The sequence below is a fragment of the Clinocottus analis genome, unplaced genomic scaffold, assembly GCF_023055335.1.
Source record: "Clinocottus analis isolate CAN_PGR_092001 unplaced genomic scaffold, fCliAna1.0.p SCAF_13, whole genome shotgun sequence".
Lineage (NCBI taxonomy): Eukaryota > Metazoa > Chordata > Actinopteri > Perciformes > Cottidae > Clinocottus > Clinocottus analis.
The window spans coordinates 8,289,648-8,314,670 of record NW_027175854.1 but is presented as its reverse complement, the minus strand read 5'-3'; the positions used below and the strand labels follow the sequence as shown (position 1 = coordinate 8,314,670).

Sequence of the window (25,023 nt, the reverse complement as noted above, 5' to 3'; positions counted from 1 at the left end):
ACAGACCACCGCCTCGCATCTGACGGATCTTTGTTCTTTTATGTCGTATTGCGTTTGAACAAAAAGAGAAATTATTAAGACCAGCGCTGCAGGCGCAGAGTTGAGATTCGAGCCCCCGGCGTCCCAATTCTGTGGTGAAAAAAAAATAAAAAAATCAGCTCACTTGCGCTTCTGCAGCAACCCAGAACCCAATGCACTTCATGTGAGATTGTTCCTTTGTTCTTTGTGCTGCTGTCCTTGTTGACTTCACCACCTGGTTTTCCCTTCTTTGTGTGTGTGTGTGCAGGAAACTGAAGCTGGAGAAGGAGCTGGCTGGAATGCTGTGGAGGATTCGCTGGGAGGACCTTCAGTTCGAGAGCCCCAATAAGTACCACAAACGAGCCGGCAGTCGGCTCACCCTGTCGCAGGTAACGTCTTCTCATTGATGCGTGTGCAGACACAATATGGTGCAAATGCGCAGGTGAGGTGACATCGAGGAAACAGCTGTATACCAAAAGTGTCTCGTGTGCTTCTGGGAGTTGAAAACTAAATTCATCCATCTCTTATTAAAGCTTGATCATTATCATCTTCATACGTCGTCTTTTATGACGTCAGCGGAGCTGGCGCGGCCTCCGATGTGCGATAAACAAGTTGCTCTTCCGGAAGGTCCCGCTGTCAATGTGGGAGGGACTCCACGCCGGGGTCCCCAGCCGCACGACACACAGGACTGCACCGGTGTCCATGTGTCACTGCTTTAAAGTTTAAACCCGCCGGGAATCGAACATGTCGACATGTTTGAAGTTTAGAGCTTCACCCTGTTTACATGACATTTGCAAAAAAAAAAAAAAAAAAAGCAGCAGTTTGAGGTTCTTGATAGAAAAAGCAAAGCCCCTGAGAGGGTCCAAACCAATTGTTAGTTCACACATTCCTTAAAGCTTTCCCCAGCGGTTTATTGAAAATGGCTGGGATTTGCGCTCGCAGGCGCATATTAAATGATTGTTAAAATAAGCGCGCGTCCCGCGCATATATGACACCTCGTCACGTTGTTCGAGTATCAGGTTGTGTTGTCTGAGCGGCCCTAATGCATGTCCTTCGGGGTCGTGGTGTTTTTTCCCCCCGACCCACACGCGCAAGCGCTCATGAAGAGCACACACCTTTTTCATTACTGGTTTTCCATCCAATTCAACTGGATTATGTGCGTGTGGAAAACGCAGTCATTTATCCAGACCGATGTATTTTTCCAGCGTGCCGCGCGTTGCCAACATTTGCATTCTATACAAACGTGTAGTCGACTGTGCGACTGGCTGTCTGCGTGCAGGCAGCGCGCCCACTTCATTTTTATTCACTCTGTGTTGCAATGCAGACATTGGCCCAAGGTCTCCTGTTGCTGTTCTAAAGACATTTTGTTTCCTCAAACATAAGTGAAAGGGAATTTTCTCAGAGAAAATGTACTTTGGATAATAATGTTTCATGGGGGTGGAAGCAGTCTTAAATGGCCAATATATAATCCTCTTTGCGCTAATCTCCACAGCGCTAACTGAATTTATTTCATTTCTCTTCTCCTCGCGCTACTCCTTGCCGTCGTCTCAGAGAGGCTCCAGCTACGGCTCCTTGATAACTGCCCATGGAAAATATCAGCTATTTGCAAAAACCGGCTATTTTAAGGTAAGGCTTAGTGAGTTCTGACATTTTCAACTCCTGCGCACTCCTTTCCCACCCACACATGTGCACACTCGCAGAGAAAAGCCGGAGAGGGGAGAGAAAGAGAGAGCGTGGGCGAATTTAGGTAGTTGGGTTTAATGTGAGCTGCAGAATGCGTCAATTTTCTTCTTCTTCTTCTTTTTTTCTTCCTTTGTTTCCACACTCCCACCTCGCAGTCTGGACATGGCCATCAACTTGTTGCTGCGGTTAATTTATCCGTTTAAGATGGAGGAATGTGTTTGTGTGTGTGTGTGTGTGTGTGTGAGAGGAAATGTGACAAATAGAGCCTGCCGAATAAGAATAATATTGATAATGTCTTTGTGTTTCGCTGTATGATGCAGGTTTTTATATAAATGCTGATGTCACGCTACAGCTTGAACTCGCGGATCTACTGATGCACTTCTCAAATTCAAAACAGGCCCCGAGGAAATTAAATGTGACACAAAAGCTCAAACACAGAGAGAGCCCCGACAAACCAGATACTGGAAAACAAACCTCTGAAATGAGGTGTTTTTTTTTTATCCAGCAGTCAGAAGCTGAATACTTCTGCGCTCCTACATGTGGCGGCCGCCACCCGGCTCCTAACTCTATATTTCCTTTCGGATAAAAAGTCACAGCTCCCATCCACAAGGACTCACACGTGAATTCACCACAACAGGGTTGTTTTGAGATATTCCCCTCTCCTCCTTCGGTGACTGATCCCCACACACACCAAAGCGACAGACACGAATGTACCTGCACGCTGTTCTCTCCCCTGAGTGCTGCTTGATTTCCTGTCTCCATGTTCAAGATCCTTGTTTGCACTTTTTTACATTGTTGTTGTTGTTTATTCATCTTCTATTCCTGCTTTATTTGCATCCCCTTGAATGTCTTCATGAGATGTGTCGCATGAAGTGGACCTTCCTGCCTCACGTTGCAGTTATCGCTCTGTTCCTTCTCGCGCTGCACAGGGGAACCTGGTGGCCATCAAGCACGTCAACAAGAAGAGGATAGAGCTGACCAGACAGGTTTTGCTGGAACTGAAACACGTAAGTGTTCATGCAATATCATATAGTAGATGTGTTTATCCTTTTGCGGGGTTTAGAGGATTATTTTTGGAACAATTACAGTGTCAAAGAGCATTGCATCCTGTACAACATACAAGACTTCATCCCAAAACAAATGATTTATATTTCTTTTTTCACCGGTTTCCAATTACAGTTCAATACAGTTCAAATTCTTCATGAGAAATCAAGTGGATGGCTCTCGATTTGCTTCCAAGGTTGATGGAATATTTGTTTTCATGGCAGCACAACCCACACTGCTAAGTCTGTATTTTCTTTTAGATGTTTTAAAGTTGCCTTTAATTAACTATTAAAAAAAGGTGGTAGTTAGAACCACTCTACTAGCCAATCTTTCCACATGTACAAAAAACAACATCAGCTAAGACATTTGCTTATTTAAAGCTGCAATAATGAAGATTTTCATGCTATTTGTACGTGAAAGAGGTTGCTCCTTGTTATGACGGCCTTGAAGCTTGTGTATTCGTGGTCTCCAGAGGATACATGCTACTCCACCTTTTCTCTAGTGCCGGTTGAAGTGTCTTGAAATATCTCAACTTAATGGGAAAAAAATGAATGTAACTTGCAGAGCTCATTCCTGCACCCCTGCAGGGGAAGTGTTTTTATTTGAATGAACTTTCCTCACGGGTCAAAATGTTTATTATTAGCTTCATTTCTGGCATTTCACCAAAAATACTTCCGTCCAACAGCATTTTGCTTTGGGGCGTAGAAATACAGCTTCTCGCGGTTTATCTTTTAGTCTTTTTTTTTTTTTTTTCCGACAGAAAAAGAATCCCGTTGGTTCGTGCTATTGTTTCTATGTTCAGAGTGGAAAGAGTACAGAGACCTTGGGGTGAATTGTAAACTAAAATCCATCTCCATCTCAACAAGTTGTTTTCAGCAAATCATGTATTCATTCACTTGAAAAGAAACAACCACGAATTGACAATGTTGTACTTTCCACTGCAGGGGAAAGACCTTGAAACAGAAACGTTCAATCTCTCCACCTGCTTTACCAAACAAGCTCCTGGAAAGGCTTCAACATACTGGCATGTTTTCTACTTAGAGGGACAGTTCAAGCTTCTCTTTTTTTTGCGGGGGCTAGCTCCTCATTCGCACATCCGGCCAGTAGCAGTGCGGGATGTTGCTTGTTCGAGAGTTAACATCCTTAAACTGTCTCCCCAACATCATGGACCGCGACTGACGATGAAAAGGTCCCGTTCGGCCGAGAAATATTTACGAGAGAGAGCGATAAGGAAGCCGAGGGAGAAAAATGCATGTGGTTTGGTGATGGAAGCACAGAGTAGCACGGGGGAAACCCATAAGTTGGAAATTTCACGGGTGCTGACGGACAAGATTGAAGATTTTTGGCCATTTCTTCTTCACTGTAACATTTCTTGTTTGTTTGTTTTTGTTCTTGCGAGCTGCCGCCCCGTTGGAGGAGAGCAGTTTCGGCTTCTGGGATGCTTCTGTGGTCTCTCGGTCAGTCGGCAGGCCCACATGGGAGAGAGGCTTCTGTCTGAGCGGGCAGCCTCTCAGACGCCCCGGGGGCCTGATCGGCTGTCAAACCTCAGCTCGTGAAAAAAAGCCAACCAGATGGGGGAAGAGACGGGCCTGCCAGTGGAAACTTAACCACTTGTCTTCCGGCGCTCGCTCTCTCCTCCTCCCCCAGTGGTTCTCCTCCCCCTCCACACCGGCGTGCAGCAGGGGGAATTATATAGGCCAAAGGGTAGGCTAACATCTCCGGAGACGTGAAACAGGAGCGACTAACGGCCTCCTTTTGGTGTGAGAGCGCCTGTCCCTCAGTGTGCTCAGAGAAGAAACGTACACTGTTGACATTGTGAACAGCGCTTTGAGAAGTTTCCCGCTGGCTGCAGAAAGATTGACCTCTTTTTGTACGTGTTGCTTCGAGGGAGGCCGTGCGCGGGGACACACCATTGAGCCGTCTTGATCGCTTCACCTCAAACGTCTCTGCTTTCATGGGTTTATCATTCAAAGTGATTGGAACGCGTGATTAGTGATTACTTTCCATGTTGAGAAGTTTCACACCCTTGGCCCCGCTCCGCTCGGATATTCCTGCTCCGAACATCCTCAACGTATAATTTTTTTCATCATCCTTAGCACACAGGCTCATTCATAAAAGTCCAAGGGCAATTTATGCACATGCACATGTTTCAACAGGGTGCCCTGAGCAGGAATGCGTCTCAACACGTCGAAAAGACACCGTGCCAGTTTGCCGAACTGCAAATAGAATATTTTGATGAACTGCTGGCAGCGTTATTCTCAAAACTTTGTATATAAATGAACCGTCAGTCCTCTTCCCCCCGTCTTCTGTTTCCATGGGGTTTGGGAATGTGATGTTTGGAAAGAGTTACACTCACAGTTGCAGTGTGTTTGTGTGGTTATTTTCAGATGAGAGACGTTCAGTTCAACCATCTAACCAGGTTCATCGGAGCCTGCATTGACCCTCCGAACATCTGCATCGTAACAGAGTACTGTCCCAGAGGCAGCCTGCAGGTAACGTCCATGTCTTTGAACAGTTATGAATTGAGTAACTTGTGGGTGATGTACTGTAGGTAGAAACAAAAGCCCTGAGTCTCTTTGGGATCAGGAGGATTCCTATCAGCATTTTTCACTGTTACAGAATCACATTGAAGAATCATTAATGAAATAACTGGTAGTTGCAGCCCTGTACATGTGACATATTGATTTTACATTCAAGCGGATCTCCTGTTTTCTTGGCTCATGACCAAACTTCCTACCAAATTTCATTGAGCAGGTTTTTGACTTTGTCTGAAATCTAGCGCACAATCACACCTTCACATCCACAACGTAACTTCAGCAATGACCTTCGACCATCTGACCTTATCTTCTATATCAAAACTAATGTGAGAGAACGTGTCAGGTGGGAGTTTCGTACTCGTAAACAAATCAAAGTTGTTCGGGGAATGTTACACATGAACTCGTGCAAGGTGCAGTCTGATTAATCATTGAATGAGAAGTTTCTAACATAAGCCGATGGACTTTTCTAGTTGCAATACCAAGAGAGCAAAACGGTTTGTAGAACCTCAAACTGTCCACAGAGCTCTCCAGCACCAAATGAAACCTCCTTATTTAGTCTGGTGAGCTCGCGGCACATGTGGAGCTTCCCTTTGAAGTGTGACTCATTCTTATCTTTTTCTGTCGTATTCAATATTTTGCCATCTGTGTTTTTTTTTTGTTCCAAAAAAAAGTAAACGATGCATTAAGTAAATTTGTTCTTGGCCCGCGCCCCGTGTTCCCAACTTGACCTTAAAATGGACGAGCTGGAAAACGATGGGAAACTCAGCCGCGGTCTTCATCCCTCACACTTAGAGATAGAGACTTCAGAGTAAAAGGCAGATAGCTGCAACCGCCGCGGCTGGATGTCAAAGCCCGACATGGATTCCAGCAACTGGCCGGCTGGAGGGCATTTGAGGGCTTTGTCCTGAAGGGGCCAACTATGTGACCCTGAAGGTGAAAACCAAAGATATCTGGACTCAAGGTGGTTCTGTAGTTGGTCCCAGAATACACATCGGCGCTCGCCTGGTGCCCGAGAGGCTCCTGGAAGTTGAAAAGATGAACCAGATACTAACTTTTTTTTTTCTGTATGTAAAAATGTTTTTGTTGTTGTTGTTCTCCAGGACATTTTGGAGAACGAGAGCATCAACCTGGACTGGATGTTCCGCTACTCGCTGATCAATGACATAGTGAAGGTACGTGACTGAAAGCTCTGCAAACAGAAATCAAAGGCAGGACGATCCATTGATATGATGTTTTTGCATAAATGTTGGCAAAGAGGTCGCTTTTCAACGTTAAATCATGTTTGTGCTTCGTGTGTTAAAATCCCAGTTACCATGGAGAGTTTGTTAAAGGAAAAACTGTATAAGTGTGTTTTAAAGCACCGCACAGTGTCTAAGACTACAGTAAATATTGTTGTGATATTGTTTATAGTAGGACTCAAACGTCGTCATAAACCTTGCTAAAATTTCCTTTAAGCCAATCAAAACTAATCCCGGTCTTACTTCAGAAGATTATCTTCGATCTGTCCCCACAAAGAGGCTTTCTGTCTCTTGGATGGACTCGATACTGCACCACGTGCGTGACGAAGCGCTCCGGCTAAATGTCTCCACACAGATAGCGGCGCTCGGCAGAGGAGAGGCGCTTTGGGGAAGCTCTGAGGGGATGTTTGACTCACCGTTTCCACAAAATATTGTACGCGAGTACATTCAGTACCCGCAGTCCCTTTCCCAAAAGAATTAACAGTAATTTCACGGAGATTCTCCCGTGACTGTGCCGTCCTTGAAACAGGGCCTCTTTTCAAAACCTCCAGCATCCATCCACAACACGTCAAAGCGTATTACTTCCATATGTCTGGGTTTGTGTGTTTTCATGTATGATTTGCTGCGGAGAGAGAGAAAAAAAAACAGGAAAAACAGTTGCGAGAACCCCCCTTAATGCTTGACTTACCGCTCCTCTCCACCAGGGCATGAACTATCTCCACAACAGCTACATCAGCGTCCATGGAAATCTGAAGTCATCTAATTGCGTGGTGGACAGTCGATTTGTTTTGAAGATCACGGATTATGGCTTGGCCAGCTTCCGCTCGTCCTGCGAAAACGACGACACGCACGCACTTTATGCAAGTAAGTGGAGTTTGTGTATTCGATCACGGCGTGGATCTTATCATTCACAAAAAAAAACATGAACTCCTGTAGTAGTGCAGACATTTTATGAGTGCTTCTGTTTCTTGGCTTCCCAGAGAAGCTTTGGACGGCTCCTGAGCTGCTCATATACGACCGCCATCCTCCTCAAGGAACTCCGAAGGGTGACGTGTACAGTTTTGGCATCATCCTGCAGGAAATAGCCCTGAGGAATGGACCTTTCTACGTGGAGGGCATGGACCTCAGCCCCAAAGGTAAACACAGGTGTCTTTTTTAGGCCTCGGGGAGGTCAGCTGACCACTGGGATCCTTTCAATCAAGCATGCAGCAAACTAACGTGTACGACCTGAGCGCATGAGAAAAGTAAAGCAAACGGACAAATCGGCACGAGCATGTTTTGTGCCAGTAATTCACAGGAGAAAAAAAAGTATATCTCTGTAACATCATGAAGCCTCTTTAGAAGAAACTCGTCTGAGAAATGTTTCTGAAAACAGGAGGACAGAAAGACGGACGTTCACGTAATAGTGACTTCATTCATTGGCTTTTCTCTGACATTTCAAAAGGGGACCTTGGTAAGAGCAGACAACTATATGCAGCTACGTACACAAACAAAGAACACATGTTGGCCAGATGTCAAAGGCAGGTGGAGTTTGGGACGAGAACATATGGTAACAAACTAAGACAAGGCACAGGAAAAGCAATTGAATAAAAAAAAGGTGTTTTGAATTTTAAAAAAGGAGTATATAATGTATAAAAAAATGCAGCTTAGAGGGATCAATTCTTTTTTATTTGATTGTGTAGCTTGGTTCAAATCCGAACATTTGCATTTTGATCAAAGTGCAACACTGACAGGTTAACTAACCTTTTTCAGTTATTTCCTAACTCATCATCATAGCAAACCTTGACTCAGCTCGTGCTAGAGTTCACATTATTCAAACCTTATTGACCAGCTTACTCAATGGCTGAGTGGGCGTTAACAGTTTTTTTCAAAACCCCGTAAAAGAACGCAGATGGAGTCGACCTTTAAGCAAAAACATTTCATTTACGTGTCCAGTATTCAGCTCGGGAGTGAGATACAAATAACTAACACGTCAGGATACAAATGAGCCCACGGCATCAACAGGTGGAGATAAGCAGGCGCTCCTGATAGTGATGGGTTCGGGGTTCAGCCAACATGACCGAATGGTATTTCTGGACAACAGCCGTATTACTGAGTTTTGGTTTTGCAGTAGCTTTCTATCACTGGGTAAAACATTGTTATCTCAGACTAAACTAATCTTAAAGCTTAATCACTGATGACACCATGGCTCTTCAGCTTCCTGCACCCATTTCTTCACCAACACGTACTTTTACCTCCGCTGCCGTTTCCCCCTGAGTGATTGGTGGGAAAACTTCTAAAGTGACTCAGGATCAGGAGTTCAAACCATCCCGGGGCGCTTCCTCCATGTGATGACTGTGATTAGTGTTTGATTCACAGTCACGCTCGATGCTGATTGTACACGTGCATGATAGCCATCCATTAACAAGCTGAGCGCACTGAAAGACTGCACCTGTCCTCCGGTCTTTGAACGTGTCCTTTCACGATGATGCCAATAACAGAAACGTCAGAATGTGGAGGAATCGTGTCGGGAAGGATGACTCTTTCAAACTTTTGAATTTCTTTGATTATGGCGTCAACCGAAAGAGAACTGTGCAATGCTAAATATATGATGGCTCATGTAGCAGAAGTAGCACATTAATAGAAATACAGAACTTTCATAAGAATATCACCATTTGTGAAAAAAAAATGATCCAGAGTGCAGCATCTACTGAGCTTATGAAAAAGAGTTATTAGTAACACTGTCAATGCATTATGAGACCAGTAAGAAATAAGAAGTAAATACAAATGTTCTCAACGTTTTCAGCTTCAGACAGAAAGTTGTTGTAAAATATCAGAAAGACCTTAGAACACAAAATACACCAGAGATTTTCTTATTTTACTCTCAGGAATAATGTAAATAAGCATATTTCTAAAATGTGAAATGTTTCCATGAAAGAAGCAGTTACTGCTTTCCAGCAAAATGTCAAATCAACACATTATTAAATATATACTTTGGTTTAATTGGACACAGATGCCAACAATGAGGATTGTTGTATCGTTTCAGTTATTTTGTCCGACCCACGTACACACGTTTCACACACTGTGAATGAAATGTGAGACGTGAAAGCAGTGCTTCTCAACACACCTCCTGTCCTCTCAGAGATCGTACAGAAGGTGAGGAACGGTCAGAAGCCGTACTTTCGGCCCACGACGGACAGCAAATGCCACTCGGAGGAGCTGACCATCCTGATGGAGGGCTGCTGGGCCGAGGACCCCGCGGAGAGGCCCGACTTCGGCCACATCAAGATCTACATGGCCAAACTCAACAAGTGAGACGCACGCTTCACTTCTTTGCCTTACCCGGTCACATTAAGCTTTTTCCTTTTTAAAGAGTCAGTAGAAAACAACCGCAGTAATCAGGACAACTCTTCATTTTGCAAACTGTACGTTTATGTTCGACAGGAGGAAATTATTCCAAAATACTAGGAGCTGGAAGCTTTCCTGTTTTTTACGAAGGTTTTTACACTTCAATCCTCTTTTTTTTTGCAAAGTGGAGATAATTTGTCTGATTTAATTTGACAGTCTGTTTCTTTCTCACACTATCAGTGTCTTTCCCGCCCTCCGAATGATGTGCAAGTTGACACATTAACGAGATTCAAAAAGACAAAAGACAAAAAGAATCATGTTCTAGAAACACCGCCACGGCAATTTAGGATAAAAGGTTGTTTGTAATTCCAGACAGGAAGTGCTCGTTGCTTTCCTGCATGTGTGTTCGTGTAAAAGAAAAGGGATGGCGCTAAGTCCATGTTTCTGGTATTGTCTTCAATGATCAGAATTCATGTGCACATTTTGGTTTCGTTAGCAGGGCGGATCTGTCAGAAATAGTTACCGTATGAAGCATCCCGGCTGATACAAAGTGACACACTCACACACAAAAACACACATAGACAGACACAATGTGTAGCACATTCTGGGATTTAAACTAGATGCTGGTCGGAGCTGTGTTATGGAAATTGTGAAATGCTGTTATATGTGTACAGATATAAAACGGGCTGAAAAACTAAGACCAACCCTCCCACGTTTGTCCCTCGTGTATGTGTTGCAGGATGGTAGATGAATGGTCTCTGCATTGATTGTGTGTGAAGGTCTGCTCCTGGTTCCCATAAGATGTTTGTCACACTTGAATTAGATGGATTTCATTCGCTTTATCTACAGTTAAGATGTAAGTTAAGTTGTAACGTTGGCCTTGGCTTCATTGTAAAAGTGGAATAAAGTCAGGCATAAATATTTAAAAAACAGAAAATCATTAAATTCCCCACTCCCAAAAACTATTTGATGATGATGATGATGATGATGATGATGATGATGATGATGATGATGATGATGATGCACTGAACCCAACTGAGCCAGGTCCAATTCAAAGCAGTGAGATGAGCACAGAGGAAAAAAACACTGGCGATGGTTTCAGCTCCAATGGCATCCTCCAAGAGTGAAATCAGGGTTGAGGAGGTCAAACGCAGCGCCGAGAGAAATACAACGTCATGTTCTGCCGGCTGCTGCCGACCTTCCAGTCCTGTGAGTTGTGACATGCAGAGCAAAACACTGGTCACGCTCCATTACACTGACTGTCAACTTTTCTGCTACTAACATTGCCATGCTGTGGAGCATCTTAGCTTAGCTTCAGATGGAGTTCTACACTGGACAGGTTATGTTCAGCTTTAACGGTACACAGTCAACACCCGGTAGCTGTCGTCGCCATCAACTATTTCCATCAGCCTTGGAAACTGGAGGCGAAAACGCAAGCAGCCTAAGCTGACCAATCACAGCTCCCGAGGTCGCTCCATGATATCTCCTTGATATTGCACCGTCGCAGTATCTGTCCCGCTGCTTGTTCCGCGCCTAAAGATACATCTGATGCGCGATTCATACTTTCAGTCTGTCTTTCGTGCCTGCCGGAGCTGGTTATGGAATATTGTTATTACTCATTATTTTGAAGGAGACCTTGCTGTTGTCTGACAGGGGCCCTTTATAATCAGCTCAGATAACGCTCGGCTCTGTTGCGCCGGAGCGTCGCATCAAATCAGCTCGCGGAGATCCGGAGTGTGCTTGAAATGAGAAGAAAGAAGAAAAAAAAATCCATCACAGTGAAGATTTCATTCATTGTCATTTATTGTTTGTTTTTTCAGCAGAGTACATCACTGTTCAAGGCCGCTCTGTTATCAAAGACAAAGCGAGTTGGGTGTGAGAGGCCGTTGCGTTTGTGAGCTACATGGTTGTGAAATGAAATCCATACGCGCGCTGCATTTCTCTGTGCAATACCGCCCTGCATAATAATCAAATCAAAGGAAGAGCTTTCAATTCAGTTCCTGCACACGGACGCATTAGGATGCAGGCATCCAGAAGCTCCGATCCTCTGAAGATGGAAAGAGCACGACAGCTGTTGAAGTGTAAATGCACGAGTGTTGATTTGGGGTGGCGGCGAGCTAAAAGCAGGTGGTTTGGAACCGAATCTAAAAACAAATCTGTGAGGTTGGAGTGTCTGACGTCTCCTCTGGTAGCTGTGTCAGTCAGTGCAGGATGAGCCCGGTGATGTACAGCTTTCCATTTGTAGCGGAAGCACTCAAGGATGCTCTTGACAGCTGCACGCAAAGCCCCGCCTCGTGTGCCCGATGCCCGTCACCGCTGAGGGCCTGCGCCTTAATGCTCTGTTTGCCAGTTACTTTCATTAGGTAAATGCATGTTGTTGACATGACGTGATGGATGGGCAGCTATTTTTGGTTTGTGTGTGTGAGTTTGATCTTGAAGGGAGCAACAACAAGAAGGGTGTTCAGCAGTACTTGGTGTTTAACCCACGCGACAAGCTGACACTTGCCATAAATAGGTGCACATGAAGTCTCTCTCTGTACTTATTTCACTTTGTGTTCAGCATTTAAATGTTCCCCTTTTCGGGAGTTTGCAAGATACTTTTCTTTTATTCTTAACTGTGTTTTTCTGAGAAGACTGGCACACAGTCCACCGATTTGAGGGGGAAAAAAAGTAACTTCCTGAATGTTTAGCCGCTCTGTAAACAAGAAAGCACTCAGAGAGCGCTTTCCTTCGCCAAGACTGCACAGTCCTCTACATTTGTTTTGTAAATAGTAAAAAAAAGAAGAAAAAAAGTGTTTTAATCAGTGTCTGGATCCAGATCTGCATAAAAAAACACAATGATGGACAAACATGCTGAGGGGCTGATGACAGCCACGATCCACTGAAACTACGTGAACCTGGCTGGAAAAGTAGCAGCTTTGTACAAATACCTGGGCCGTCTTTGTCTGCTTGCACTTGCACAATGTGTTCAAAAGTGAAAGTAGCTCAATTCAGTCGGTCATATTCATAATTTTAGGGACAGTTAATTACACAGTTGTTGTGTTGAGTTTTAATTTGAACTAATTTGAAGTACCTTTTGTAGCTGAACCCTGTTCTCCCATGTTTTTTTTTTGGTCTAAGTAACTATAACGATTTTTTTTAATTGGTCCAATATTATTGGACAGCGAGGTAACCGGCAGCCGCTAAACAAGCTGCAACTTCAATGTGAGTCCACCCCAAGTTCTTCTTTTTGCAACTCACTCAGGCTCAGAACTGTCTGACTGTATAGAAAGGATCCTATACGAAGAAATACAGATAAAAGTGTTGTAATCATCTTCATTAAAGTTAATTGGAGCTAATTGGTCTTATTCAGCGTTCGGTTGTACTTGGTTTCACCCCCTTAAGTCACTTCTGTTTAAAAAAAACAAAACAAGATGGCAGTCCACAAACCAAAGGGTGACTTCTTGGTGGCGACGTCTACTTCCAATATACAGTCTATGCTTTCACAGACAAAGAAATGCTGGAAGTCTTTCTCCAAATGTCTAAGGTGCACTTGCTTTAAGAGGATCAACAGGATGCAGGATTATTGCCTGAAGGCAATGATTATTTTCTGGCTTCTCACCTCTTCCGCTTCACGCTCAGCATAAAGGCCGCTTCTCAGTTTTCCACCGTTACTATTAGTTTGGATGAATGGTGGGAAACTGCGGATGTCGATAAACAGCGCATGGCCTGCGCGCTCGAGCTCAGCGCGTTGATACTCATCGCCGCCTTTCATGTCTCCCTCTGATGGCTTTTCTTCTTTAAACTTAAACAACATGTGGGCGTGTGTAGGATCCGTGACCCACAAGGAACATGGCAGGACGCCAGGCATTGATGCTCAGGGGCCGCCACGGTGGCGTGGATGACTCACCTTCTCGCTCAGTCGGAGTGAATGCGCGGACGTGCGCGTGTGTGTGCGTGAGTCTATGACTCCTAGAAACCTCCCGAGACACACACATTACACAATACATGCATTATATAAGTTCACAATATATGTGAAATGCTCCGATCTTTCCGCAGCGTCTGTTTTTTTCCTGCATGTTGGAAAGTCACAACAGCCGCTGTATGCAAACGAAACGTAACATCTCGTTAGCGCATGTATTAACAAAGCTGCTGTGGAGCGGTGATACACATCTGCTTTTCCTGTTTTTTAACCCTCGCGCAGAAAGAGACTGTTTGTTTGAAAGGGGTGAAGCGGTGCCGGTGCTCCATGTTGGAGGAGGGAAAGCTACACCACTCAAAGAGCACTTTGAATGATTAGGTTTCTATCTCAGTCATCTACACTCTTATGTGACCTCTGAACTCCACCCGTTGTGCAAATAAAGGTCAGCTCACGTGTCATGGTTGGTACTACTCAGCCTGTGAAAACAGCTTTAGGTCGTCTCCTGGAAGAGCTTTGTCAAGTCTGGGAAAAGGATTCCTGATGATGTCATCAATGTTATCTCAGCTTGGGTTGGAGACTAAAAATGTTGTTTTTTTTTACGGAAAGCCGTATTACAAACTGGGCCTTTATCGGGCAGTGAAGGCCTCACAAAGACAAGCTGTTGGTTGCATTCTGGGAAATGAGGGGTAGAGAGATTTTGGGAGTTTGGCCCATATTAATGACAAAAAGTGGAGCTATATCAGCCTGCGTTTATTCTTCTTTCGGTCTTTTATGCCTCTTTTGAGCCTCTTCCAGCTGTAATACTAAATCACGGGATTAGCCAGTACATTCCACAGATCAATATTGAATGTTAGTAACCACAAATGTGCTGATTCCACCAGTTATATTCCAGCTGCTACTTAGATTTGAGGCCAAGGGGACAAGGGTTCATCAAGGGTAAATCCATGGACTCGGCCTCGCTTGACATTTAAATGGTTTGACATTTACAGTATGAAGTCATTTTTTACTTTGCTAAGTGGCAAAGAATTTCATTTATTTGTCTCGTTATACGCATACATTCTTTTCTTATCCTTCAGATTGATGGAGCCGATTTCACTCATCCAAGTCTGTTTACGGGTGTTGTGGAGTACTCGTGCACATCGGAAAAAAACTTGTATCGAGGTTTTGGTGGCTCCAGTGGGAGTTGCGTAAAGTTTGATAAATTGTCTTAAGTGATTTTGCGTGAGTCAGCGTCGGCTGGGGCTGAACTTGAGTCTACACACTAGCCGCTCTTCGTAACACACCGAAATCTCAGACTCAACTGTCAGCAGTAGAGTTGCATTTTGGGTAATGTAGGTGGTAGGTTTTGACAAGGTAAAAGATAAGTTTCCTTTTTTTTTTTAAGGAGTGCAATTCTAAATCAGTACTCTTAGTGCAAATACCAATCTGTAATACGTTGTTGTAGTTTTACAATTGACAATTTACAATAAACTCCTCCCCTCTGGTTGTTTTTAAAATGATTTTCTCAAAGATGATCTGTCCCATTAACTGCATTATATAGTGACATTTAGACAATATTTAGGTAACATTGAATGATCTCCACATGTGTGTGTTTTGCATTGTTTTACCATCATTTTTAGAAAAGACCAATAGCTGTGGAGGGTTTGTGTGGCTGTCACCTGACTCTGCCCTGTGTGTGTTTCCCGTAGGGAGGGCAGCACCAGTATTCTGAACAACCTGCTGTCCCGGATGGAGCAGTACGCCAATAACCTGGAGAACCTGGTGGAGGAGCGAACACAGGCATACCTGGAGGAGAAAAGAAAGGCAGAAAACCTCCTCTATCAAATTTTACCACAGTAAGAGCAAATGACATATGGCACATTCACACTTTGGTCCTTCCACTCAGACGCTCAAAACGTCCAATTAACTTTGAACTAAAGCAGCAAATTAGGTGAGTTTTACACTGTCAATTGTGTTAAATCCTCGTATTAATTAAAGACTCTAAATCCCTCCCGACGCTACGTTTTAATACACACTTTCCCGTGGTGCGATCGCACCGGCTTAGACGAAAGGGAGAGAGCTGACAGGCAAACTGCTCATTAAGGCATGATTGTGAGGTTTGGATAACACCAAAGCGGCAAATCCCATCTGTCTCACCCGTTGACTCTCTTTTTTTTTCTTCTGCTGAATAATCCAGATATATACAGAAGGGAGCCTGAGAGAAAGGGCAGACATCCTTTCTCATCGTACTTGTGAATTGCACTGGCCGGCTAATTCCACATGTGCCTTTTCTCTTGTGATATGATTTGATTGAGGGGAAAACAACAGCAGCAGAATATGCAAAGATAAACTGACGTCCAGTTTTATTGAACCTGTTGCTAGGCATCCTGCCACTGTGGTTTAGGCGGACGAATCTTTGAGAAAGAGATGTGAACAAAACAACCATCATGATTTCATCACCTCCTGCAGCGGCTCGTTTTCCTCTTTTTTTAGTCTCCATCCTTTGCTTGTGGACTTGTCTGAACGTATCACATTTTGACCTCCCTCTCTCTCTCGCTCTCTCTCTCCTTCTCTCTCTCTCTTTCTCTCTCTCTTTCTCTCTCTCTCTCTCTCTCTCTCTCTCTCTCTCTCTCTCTCTCTCTCTCTCTCTCTCTCCGCGTCCAGTTCAGTAGCAGAGCAGCTGAAACGAGGCGAGACGGTGCAGGCCGAAGCCTTCGACAGCGTCACCATTTACTTCAGCGACATCGTGGGCTTCACGTCCATGTCCGCGGAGAGCACACCGCTACAGGTACACGGCGACCCCCCGCTCTGCGAAACACTGTGCCTGTCCGTGTATACCGTGTTCATTTTTTTTTCTCCCCTACCTCCCTCAACATCCGCTAAGTTGACGTCTGAAAGCTTCGTGATCACAGTCGCAGTGAACTCCCGTTCTCTGTTCACGCACATGAAGTGCTCACCACCGGTATCGGGTCTCTCTACCTACGGTGCGTCTCATAGTTCCCACAGTGTGTGTTCCCACACGGTCTTCTACTCAAAATAGTACAGTTGTTAGATGGAGCAGTGTGTTGACGCAGAGTTGAGTCACATTGTGCCACCGCACATCTCCCTCTCGCTCGAATACCAAAGGGAGGTTTCTATAGAGCAAAAACACCATCCTGGTGTTGCTTCCGGCGAGAGGATCTTAAGTGTTGATGGACAATTTGACACAAGGAGTGGAATCTCCCAAGGAACGCGTTGGCTCTCCTCAGCTTCACCTCTTTCCTCCTCTCAAGCCGCGAGGAGTCAAGTGTGCTTCTTGCCAAGGCCAGACATTCATATGATAGAACAAAATATCCCACACAGCTACATCGAATCCAGTGCTGTAGTGGTAGTAAAACAAGACGTGCCCGTCTATGGCAAAAGAGAACTGCAGATTTGGATCCTGTGTTTTGAGTTTGATAGCAGGCGTTTTAGTTTAGTTAGATTGTGCCTTTTTAAGAGTTCAGTTTTGATGAAACAATCTTAATTATAAAGTTTCTCACAATTCAGATCCTAGTTTCAATGTTCTCATTCACGAGCACAGCTCACTCTTAAAGCACAGCACAAGATGTCCCGGCCAGATAGAGAGCCAGCGCAGACACAATTATAATGCTTTTTCTTAAAAGATCTCAAAGATAAAGACTAAATTACTGAACGCGGTCAAATTAAACACAGATTGTGATTTTGTAATATTCCGTCAGTGGATTTGATTTATGACCCTGTAAATGTGTTGGCCAGGGAGCCTCAGCGGGCGCTCGTCCAGTGACAGACAAGCAGAGATTAAGTGGGAGAATGGGAGGCTTTGCAGACACGCTGGAATCCCAATCTGTCAGCCTTTTAAAGAAAAGAGAAGCGTGTGAAATGTTGAATTCACGGCTGTAAACCGTATTGTTTCTTTATCAAGTCTCATCATTGACACTTTTCTGCCTCTCGACAGGTTGTCACACTGCTCAATGATCTCTACACGTGTTTCGATGCCATAATCGATAACTTTGATGTGTACAAGGTAATTCCCTTTCTCATCTTAACTTGGGTTTTGTCTCTTGTGTTGTGTTAAAATATGCATTTTAAAGCATGAAGGTTCTTCACAGCCTTCAGGACCTCGAAAGGAATCCTGGGAATACAACAAAAAAAACCTTTATTTTTCTTGTTTTTTTTCCCCTCTCTCATCCTTTATGACTCATCCCCCAGGTGGAGACCATCGGCGACGCCTACATGGTGGTGTCGGGGCTGCCGGTGCGGAACGGGAAACTGCATGCCAGAGAGATCGCTGGGATGTCGCTGGCGTTGTTAGAGCAGGTCAAAACGTTCAAGATCCGACACAGACCCAACGACCAGCTGAGACTCAGGATAGGGATACACACAGGTGAGTCTGACCTCTGACCTGGACGGGACACAGATCTGGTCTCTCATAATGGCTGGTGGCCATCCCACTAAGGTGTCCGTGACTTGACCACTGTTGGGTCACCCACCGTGTATCTTCTATTTTTCTTGTTGCTATAGCTACTTTTATGTCTGGTACAGGGACATGATTATTCCGTTCTGCCTCGGATCTTCCAACACTCGATCGGCTCCCGGTGGGAAAACAGCCGGTAATGAGCGCAGCACCAGACCTTTGTGAATTATTGAACAAATCAGGATGCAGGCACTGATGAAGAATTATAAACCAATACTTGAAAATTGTAATTGGGAGAACTTATTCAGTTGTAACATAATCAGAAAGTCCCATTAGCTGAACAAGTATGTATTTTATGGACAGATTTGCTCTCTTTCACTTCTCAAAAAGAGTTCTGGGATGATCTAAAATTGGTTACAATAGATTTTTCACGAAAGAAATTCCATTGTGCGCAAATGTTTTCACAAACTAGGACGAACCAAAGCACACTGCCCTGTCTCCGCTTCCACGCTATCAAAGGTTTGCACAGCTATCAAAACCTTCTGCGCTCCTGTTAGTCCAAGAGGGATTTTTGACGAAGATAAACTGTCATAACAGGGTGTGTAATGTGACACTTAATGTGCTCTGCAACTAGATGAATAGATTGCTTGTGGAAATGTAGCTGCTTTCCGTCCAATAAAAGTAGTCGGCCGTGTCTTTTTTTTTCCACTCTCCACTTAAAAAGCTGAACCTTAATGAAAGAAGGGTTTATTTACAGCGGGTCTGTTGTTGTATTAGCTAACTATAACTTGTAACTTCCCACCTCTGGATGCCAACGTGCCGGCTAGGTATAAACACTCAGGGTGTTTCAACTCGACCTGTCTGCAGCGTTTAGTCTGATGTCACTTACAGTATTTAGACTGTATCAGCTCGCTGCGGCATTACTCATATCCTTCATCAGACATTTGACACGCAACAGAAACGGACCGGCGTCAGTAGGCTGGTACTTAGCATTGTCAGAGTAATTAAAGCATTCTGGGCCCAATTTAATTTCACTGACACCGCTCTAGTCCTATGTAAAGACATGCACACTGCGGAGGCGGCTGTGTGATGATGACAGCAGCTCCCAGCATTCCAAAATATGTTTATTTTATTTTTTTTCTGCTGTAATTAATGTGACCATTTCGCTTTTGTTTCATAGGTCCGGTCTGTACCGGCGTGGTCGGTTTGAAAATGCCCAGGTACTGTTTATTTGGAGATACTGTCAACACAGCATCTCGAATGGAGTCCAACGGAGAGGGTGAGCGTCACTGTCACTTCCTTTTGTTCTGTTTTTCTTTGTTTTCCAGTGTTTACAACAAATTGCATCTTTTTCTGTGTCTCTGAGATTGCTGTGACTCTGCAATGTCATCATTAATATTATGGTGGACTGGTGTATATGCCAACGTGCTTTAATATAAAAATAATCAACACAGCATCTTTGTTACTGGAACTGGATGAAATATAGTGCATTTGTTTGGACTATTTTTAGCTGCAGATTAATACACATTTGGTGCTCAAGTGAGTATTTTTAGCAGCACGACTGTGTGTGTGTGTGTGTATGGAGGGGGGGGATTGAGAAACATTCTTGTATAAGAATATGGTTTTCCAGAGATTTCAAGAACCTGCGGTGATAGTTTGCGAGCCAGTCATCAGAAGTATTGATTAACTACTGAGTCGCTTCCTGTATTGTGCCTCCACTGGTAAATAATTTATAGCACTTACAGCTAAAGGCCCTTAGCCAGCGATAAACCGGGCAGCTTGGAGCTTCACAGGCAGGACTCTCGTATCACGTCCCTGCATTGTGAGCATTAATTGGACAAAACAATGCAGATTGTCACCCCCGTTACAGCTCGTCTCGCTCCTCGGTTTTCTCATCTGCCGTACGCCCGGAGGCCGGAGATGAAAGCGGTGTGGTGCTGATGCAAATGACATAAAAGTATGTCATTTACAGTGTGGACTTGCTCTTCATGTGTCTTTCCAGCCTTAAAGATCCACTTATCTTCTGCCACCAAAGAAGTGCTGGATGAGTTTGGATACTTTGATCTCCAGTTACGCGGAGACATAGAAATGAAGGTAAGAAGCCACTTTTTTTTTTTTAAATTATCAACAAAAAGAGCACTCAAACTGCAAATAAAACATCTGCCTTTATGACTCATTGGACTTGTTGTTGCTGGTGCAGTTTGTTTTGCAAATGTTCTCGAAATGATTGTTCAGAAACAAGATGGAACGAGTGACTGTCTTGCAACGGGATCCCCACCAGCTGCGAAGTAAAATCGTTTCTGTGACTGCATTCCGCACCGATGTGATGCGATCGCGTTGACAAAATCTGTCCACAGACAGACATTTAAACACCCAGTAATGTCCACGGACTTCTACTGGTTCCTGCTACAGTAACACGCTGCATGATGACACACACACACACAGACTCACAAGGTGTGAACAAGCTTTTGGCTGAGATGGTACAAGACAGATTACTTCATTTGTATTGTAATTAGATGAAACAAATGTAGTTTAAGACGTCATACTTGACAGAATAACTTTGAAAAAGAAGGTTATTGTAATTTTATGTTTGACACTAACATACTATGTTAATTCAATTCAATTCAGTTTATTTTGTATAGCCCAAAATCACAAATACAAGATTTGCCTCGGAGGGCTTTACAATCTATACAATCTGTTAACAAATGTTCAAAGAATTGAAGAATCCTATGCTGCTTCCTGAATTGAAGACCGCAGCTACAAATTATTGTCAGTATCGTGTTCTTACTTTAGGATCTTACTGAGGATATTTTATTCTATTTCAAAGACAAATTGTTCATTCTTTAAAATCAGGGATATAGATACCAGTGAGGACATTGAGGTTATGTCCTCAGCAGCGCGGCCATCTTGGGGTTCTTCCTCTCTCGTGCTCCGGTCTGATGTTGAAGTCTGACGCAGACTCGAAACCAAATTCACGCGAGTTCATGGATGCAAGTTAAAGCAGCTAACCCGGCTAATATAGTTTAATAAAGGCTACTTGAACAACAACCACGCAACAACTATGCCTCGCAACACATGTTTTGGCACTGTGGCGATGTGGTTAACGCTCCTCTGATGGTGCTTCGTTCGTTGATGCTGGAGCTGGAAGCTGAGCTGCAGTAACTGAAGTGAAGGGCAGCCTAATAGAGGATATCACCCTTCCACTTCATGCCCATTGATAACCCTATTGATTTCTGTGTTTTTCCAGGGCAAAGGCAAAATGAGAACGTATTGGCTTCTTGGGGAGAAGACTGATGTGTATGTTATCTGAGAGGCCTGCTGATAACGTGGCAGCAGCAGTGGAGACGACAGCAGGAGCTCCAGTGGCCGAGCCACTTCTTTATTTGTTCTAGAATAAGTCCTTATTGGTGATTTCCGCACAGAAGAAAGGAGAACGACACCATACGACACAAAACAGGAGAAAATTCCAGGTATATTTATTACCTGCATACTGTAACTGCAAAAAAACAAAAAGACAAAAAAAGAGACTAAATATTGTTAAAGTTTTTTTTTTCTTCTTTTGTATGAAGAACCTTTCTGTCCTGAGTAATTTTCACTGATAAATTTAAATTTTTTTGTGCTTTCTATATTAAGATTTGTATAACGTGTTTGGGAGTCAACGGTGTAAGAATATTTCCTTGAATCGTCCATTGAGGTTTCGAGGCACAGCGTTACAATTGATGTCACTGCAGGGGCTCATAAACCATGTTACACAGTACAAGATAATATGTATATATGTATATCCAAGATACTGTAAGATATTTTGTTGAATAAACTGAGTAAAAAACTCTTTTTCCATTTATGGAGCGGGCAGTTTTTTTATGCTCCTGGTGAGGAGTCTGGTTACTTATTGATATTCACATCCACAGAAGGCTGTAACATGAGAAAGGCAGAGAAGAGCCCCAATGAGTCCGTTCTTTTTTACACATTCATGTTGAACTGGTTGATGTGAGCTCTTTGAATGTATCTGGGCCATATCCTCTCGACGACACTCACCCAAAAGTTTTCATCCGACTTTAACCCAGAAAGAATGAATGACCTTCCTCCCCCCCCTCCTTTCTAACATATTGAATGACCCGCTAGAATTGCACATTTCAAAGCGCTCACAGAGAGAGCTAAGTTCAGCAGAGGAGCAGGCCATCACCTGGTGTGACCTTTCAGGAAGGTCTCTCTCAATGAAGCTGCACCTTGGAGATCAAATTAAACATCAACTCTGCGCTTCGGCCCTCGCCTGCTTGGCAATTAAATAAAAAAAGGTTTATCTGATCCAGGAGCACGTTTCACATCGCCGCCAGGATTATTTCATTGTCATTATTTAAAGCACAACAAGTGTGCCACACAAGAAGCCGAGCATTAAGTGTGTGCAGCATAATTAAGTGCAAGCTGTTGTGGACAGATAAGGGAGGAGAAAGGGCGAGTTGGTGTGGCGGGGCAGCTGTGCGTTTGTGTTACAGTGACATCACCGCTCATTAGATGCTCATTATCAGTTGCGGGGGCATGGGCGCTGAGTCGGTGGCTATGTGTGTTTGTGCCTTTTTATCTCTGCAGGAGAACATCTCCCACCTCCCCTGCCTCCTCTTCCTCCACAGCTGTAATTACCACCCACTTCCTCACGATGCCTGTTGGAGCCACAGCGAGCAGAGTGAAGGTCTCTGCTGAACGCCGCTCTGACCTGCTAGCTCATCACGGCTGACGTCTTGTTATTTTCTGCCTTTCCATACAGCCGAGAACCTTGAAGTGCATGCACAAAGCCTCTTCAAGAATACTGCAGAAAGAAAAAAATAAATAAAGTGTGCATAAGTCAAATTCTTTTTTAAATCGCATATTTTTCATAAAAACCGAGAACATCTTAACTTGTCGGGTGATTTCATGTTAACCTGTGTCACGAACTGGCTCAGGGGATGTAACAAAGAGGGGGGTTCACCTAAGACTAAACATCATTTATTAAACTAAAGTCTTAAATGAACAATGGAGCGTGTAGACCAGCGACTGGAAGCAGGACACGGATGTGAGGCACATCAGAGTCGACTGTGCAAAACCAAAAGAAGGGGATGCAGATGTTGGGGTAAACACAAGGAGTAGCTTTTGCAGCCTGCAAGGCCGGTGGAGCTTAATCAAGCTTGTGACCCTTCCTTGTCAGCCAACTGCCCGCTGAGGTCGGCCAGGTCGGCCTCTGGGACAGTTGGAGAGACGTCACACCTGCAAAAGAGATTCACAGGTTTCAATCTGCAGGGACAGCGAAGCACTTTCTCCAACAGATTCATCCAGCTCCGCTGTCACAAGGACCGATACAGGAGAACATACCTGTCCACTATGCAGTCTTATTGCAATAAGACTGTATGATAAATCACACCTGGCCAGATCCTCAATAACCCCAGCACCGCTTTCACTGTATATATACTATATGTACTAACACACTTCATATACTATATAATAATATAATTTTTGCACTTTTATTATTTACTCTGATTGCTGCTGACACAACTAAATCACCCCTTGGGTATGTATAAAGTACATGTCCTATCCTAATCTATGCAGATTAAAAACAGGTCAATGCTTTTGGAAAACTGGGTAGTTCGTTTGAGCAAATTGAGCAGTTTTATGAAAGAAAATGTTGTTACTGGTATGAATGTTTTTTGCACATGAATTCAAGAATTCATCTGCGGTGAAAAACCATGTGTCCAGACATGAACCTATACTATTGCTACAGGATTTATTTATTTATTTATTTAAATTATTACTTGATGGCTGAAGTCCTTCTAAATGGCTGTGTGAAAGAAGTATTTTAGGAAAGTGCCTGCCCGTACATCAAAACATTAGTTTGTATGTTTATTTGTAGCAACTGGTAACAGCCCAAATTTGGGGCCTTACATCTTATATATAAGATGTAAGATATTTGATAATAATGTACTTCTTACATTAATATCAAATATTTTAAGTAGGCCCTTATAGGCAAGGAACATAAACTAATAAATGTATTTGATAATTGTTCTAGTTGTTTACAGCTTCACACATAACATCATGATATTGTAAACTCTTTAGTAGTGTAGTTATTTTGAGTGAACAAAATGATTGCCTATTTGTAGTGTACAGCAAGCAGAATCACAGATCCCTATCAAATGATGGGTGGACAGATATAGGTCGTGTGTCTTATTTGACAGTCTGTTTTAGACCTTTTGGCTGTCCAGTAAAAAAAACTCCACTGCTATTTTTAAATGGGATGTGATTCTAAATGAACAAGTGACTCAGCAAGGTTACTGAGCAAATACATACCTCCTTTTTTTTTTTACCACCTAAATGATGTTGTGTTACTTGATTTGGCAGCAAAGGACATTCACCTTCAGGTATAACGAGAGCTGCTGCACTTCGGCTCCTCGTTGAAAATGTGCCGCTTTGGAAGTACATTGCAGATTGTAGGTAATGGGAAAACAAAATCATGCAGTTATGTGGATTTGGCAAAGAATGCTGGATTCTATTTTTTCTTTAGGTTAGGATTTGCTGCCATTATATGTTATAATCAAGCATTGGGCTTTTAGAATTTTTAAGAGTTAATAATTCTTAGCTGAATGCTGTAAACACGTACTGCTTAAAACTGATGGAACCATAAGAAGACGGTACCTCTTATAAATTATATAATACACACGATCAATTTTATTCTTTCTGGCAAACAATGCACTTTTTTTTAGCATGGAATTCATTTCTGACTTTGTGAACAGCGTATATGACACACTGATCTAATCAAGGTCCACTTACTAGCTTCTTTTGGAGCTTTCAGCTGCACTCGCATGGTCATCAGCAAATCGAAGTGGCTTAAGGCATGAGGATACTATGTGACGTCACACC

General features: G+C 43.5%; 1 protein-coding gene across 1 annotated transcript in view; it reads left to right on the top strand.

Annotated features, from left to right (window-relative positions):
* npr2 (natriuretic peptide receptor 2) overlaps positions 1–21,954 on the top strand; it is a 44,881-nt gene extending 22,927 nt beyond the window's left edge. The window contains exons 8-22 of the mRNA XM_068574716.1: positions 287–407; positions 1,570–1,644; positions 2,631–2,708; positions 5,133–5,237; positions 6,383–6,454; positions 7,225–7,384; positions 7,501–7,656; positions 9,642–9,810; positions 15,437–15,583; positions 16,392–16,515; positions 17,683–17,751; positions 17,937–18,111; positions 19,322–19,420; positions 20,144–20,235; positions 21,389–21,954. Of these exons, the coding sequence (XP_068430817.1) occupies positions 287–407; positions 1,570–1,644; positions 2,631–2,708; positions 5,133–5,237; positions 6,383–6,454; positions 7,225–7,384; positions 7,501–7,656; positions 9,642–9,810; positions 15,437–15,583; positions 16,392–16,515; positions 17,683–17,751; positions 17,937–18,111; positions 19,322–19,420; positions 20,144–20,235; positions 21,389–21,451 (1,705 nt within the window). The 3' untranslated portion in view covers positions 21,452–21,954. The remainder of the gene's footprint in view (positions 1–286; positions 408–1,569; positions 1,645–2,630; positions 2,709–5,132; positions 5,238–6,382; positions 6,455–7,224; positions 7,385–7,500; positions 7,657–9,641; positions 9,811–15,436; positions 15,584–16,391; positions 16,516–17,682; positions 17,752–17,936; positions 18,112–19,321; positions 19,421–20,143; positions 20,236–21,388) is intronic.
* Positions 21,955–25,023: the final 3,069 nt, after the last annotated feature.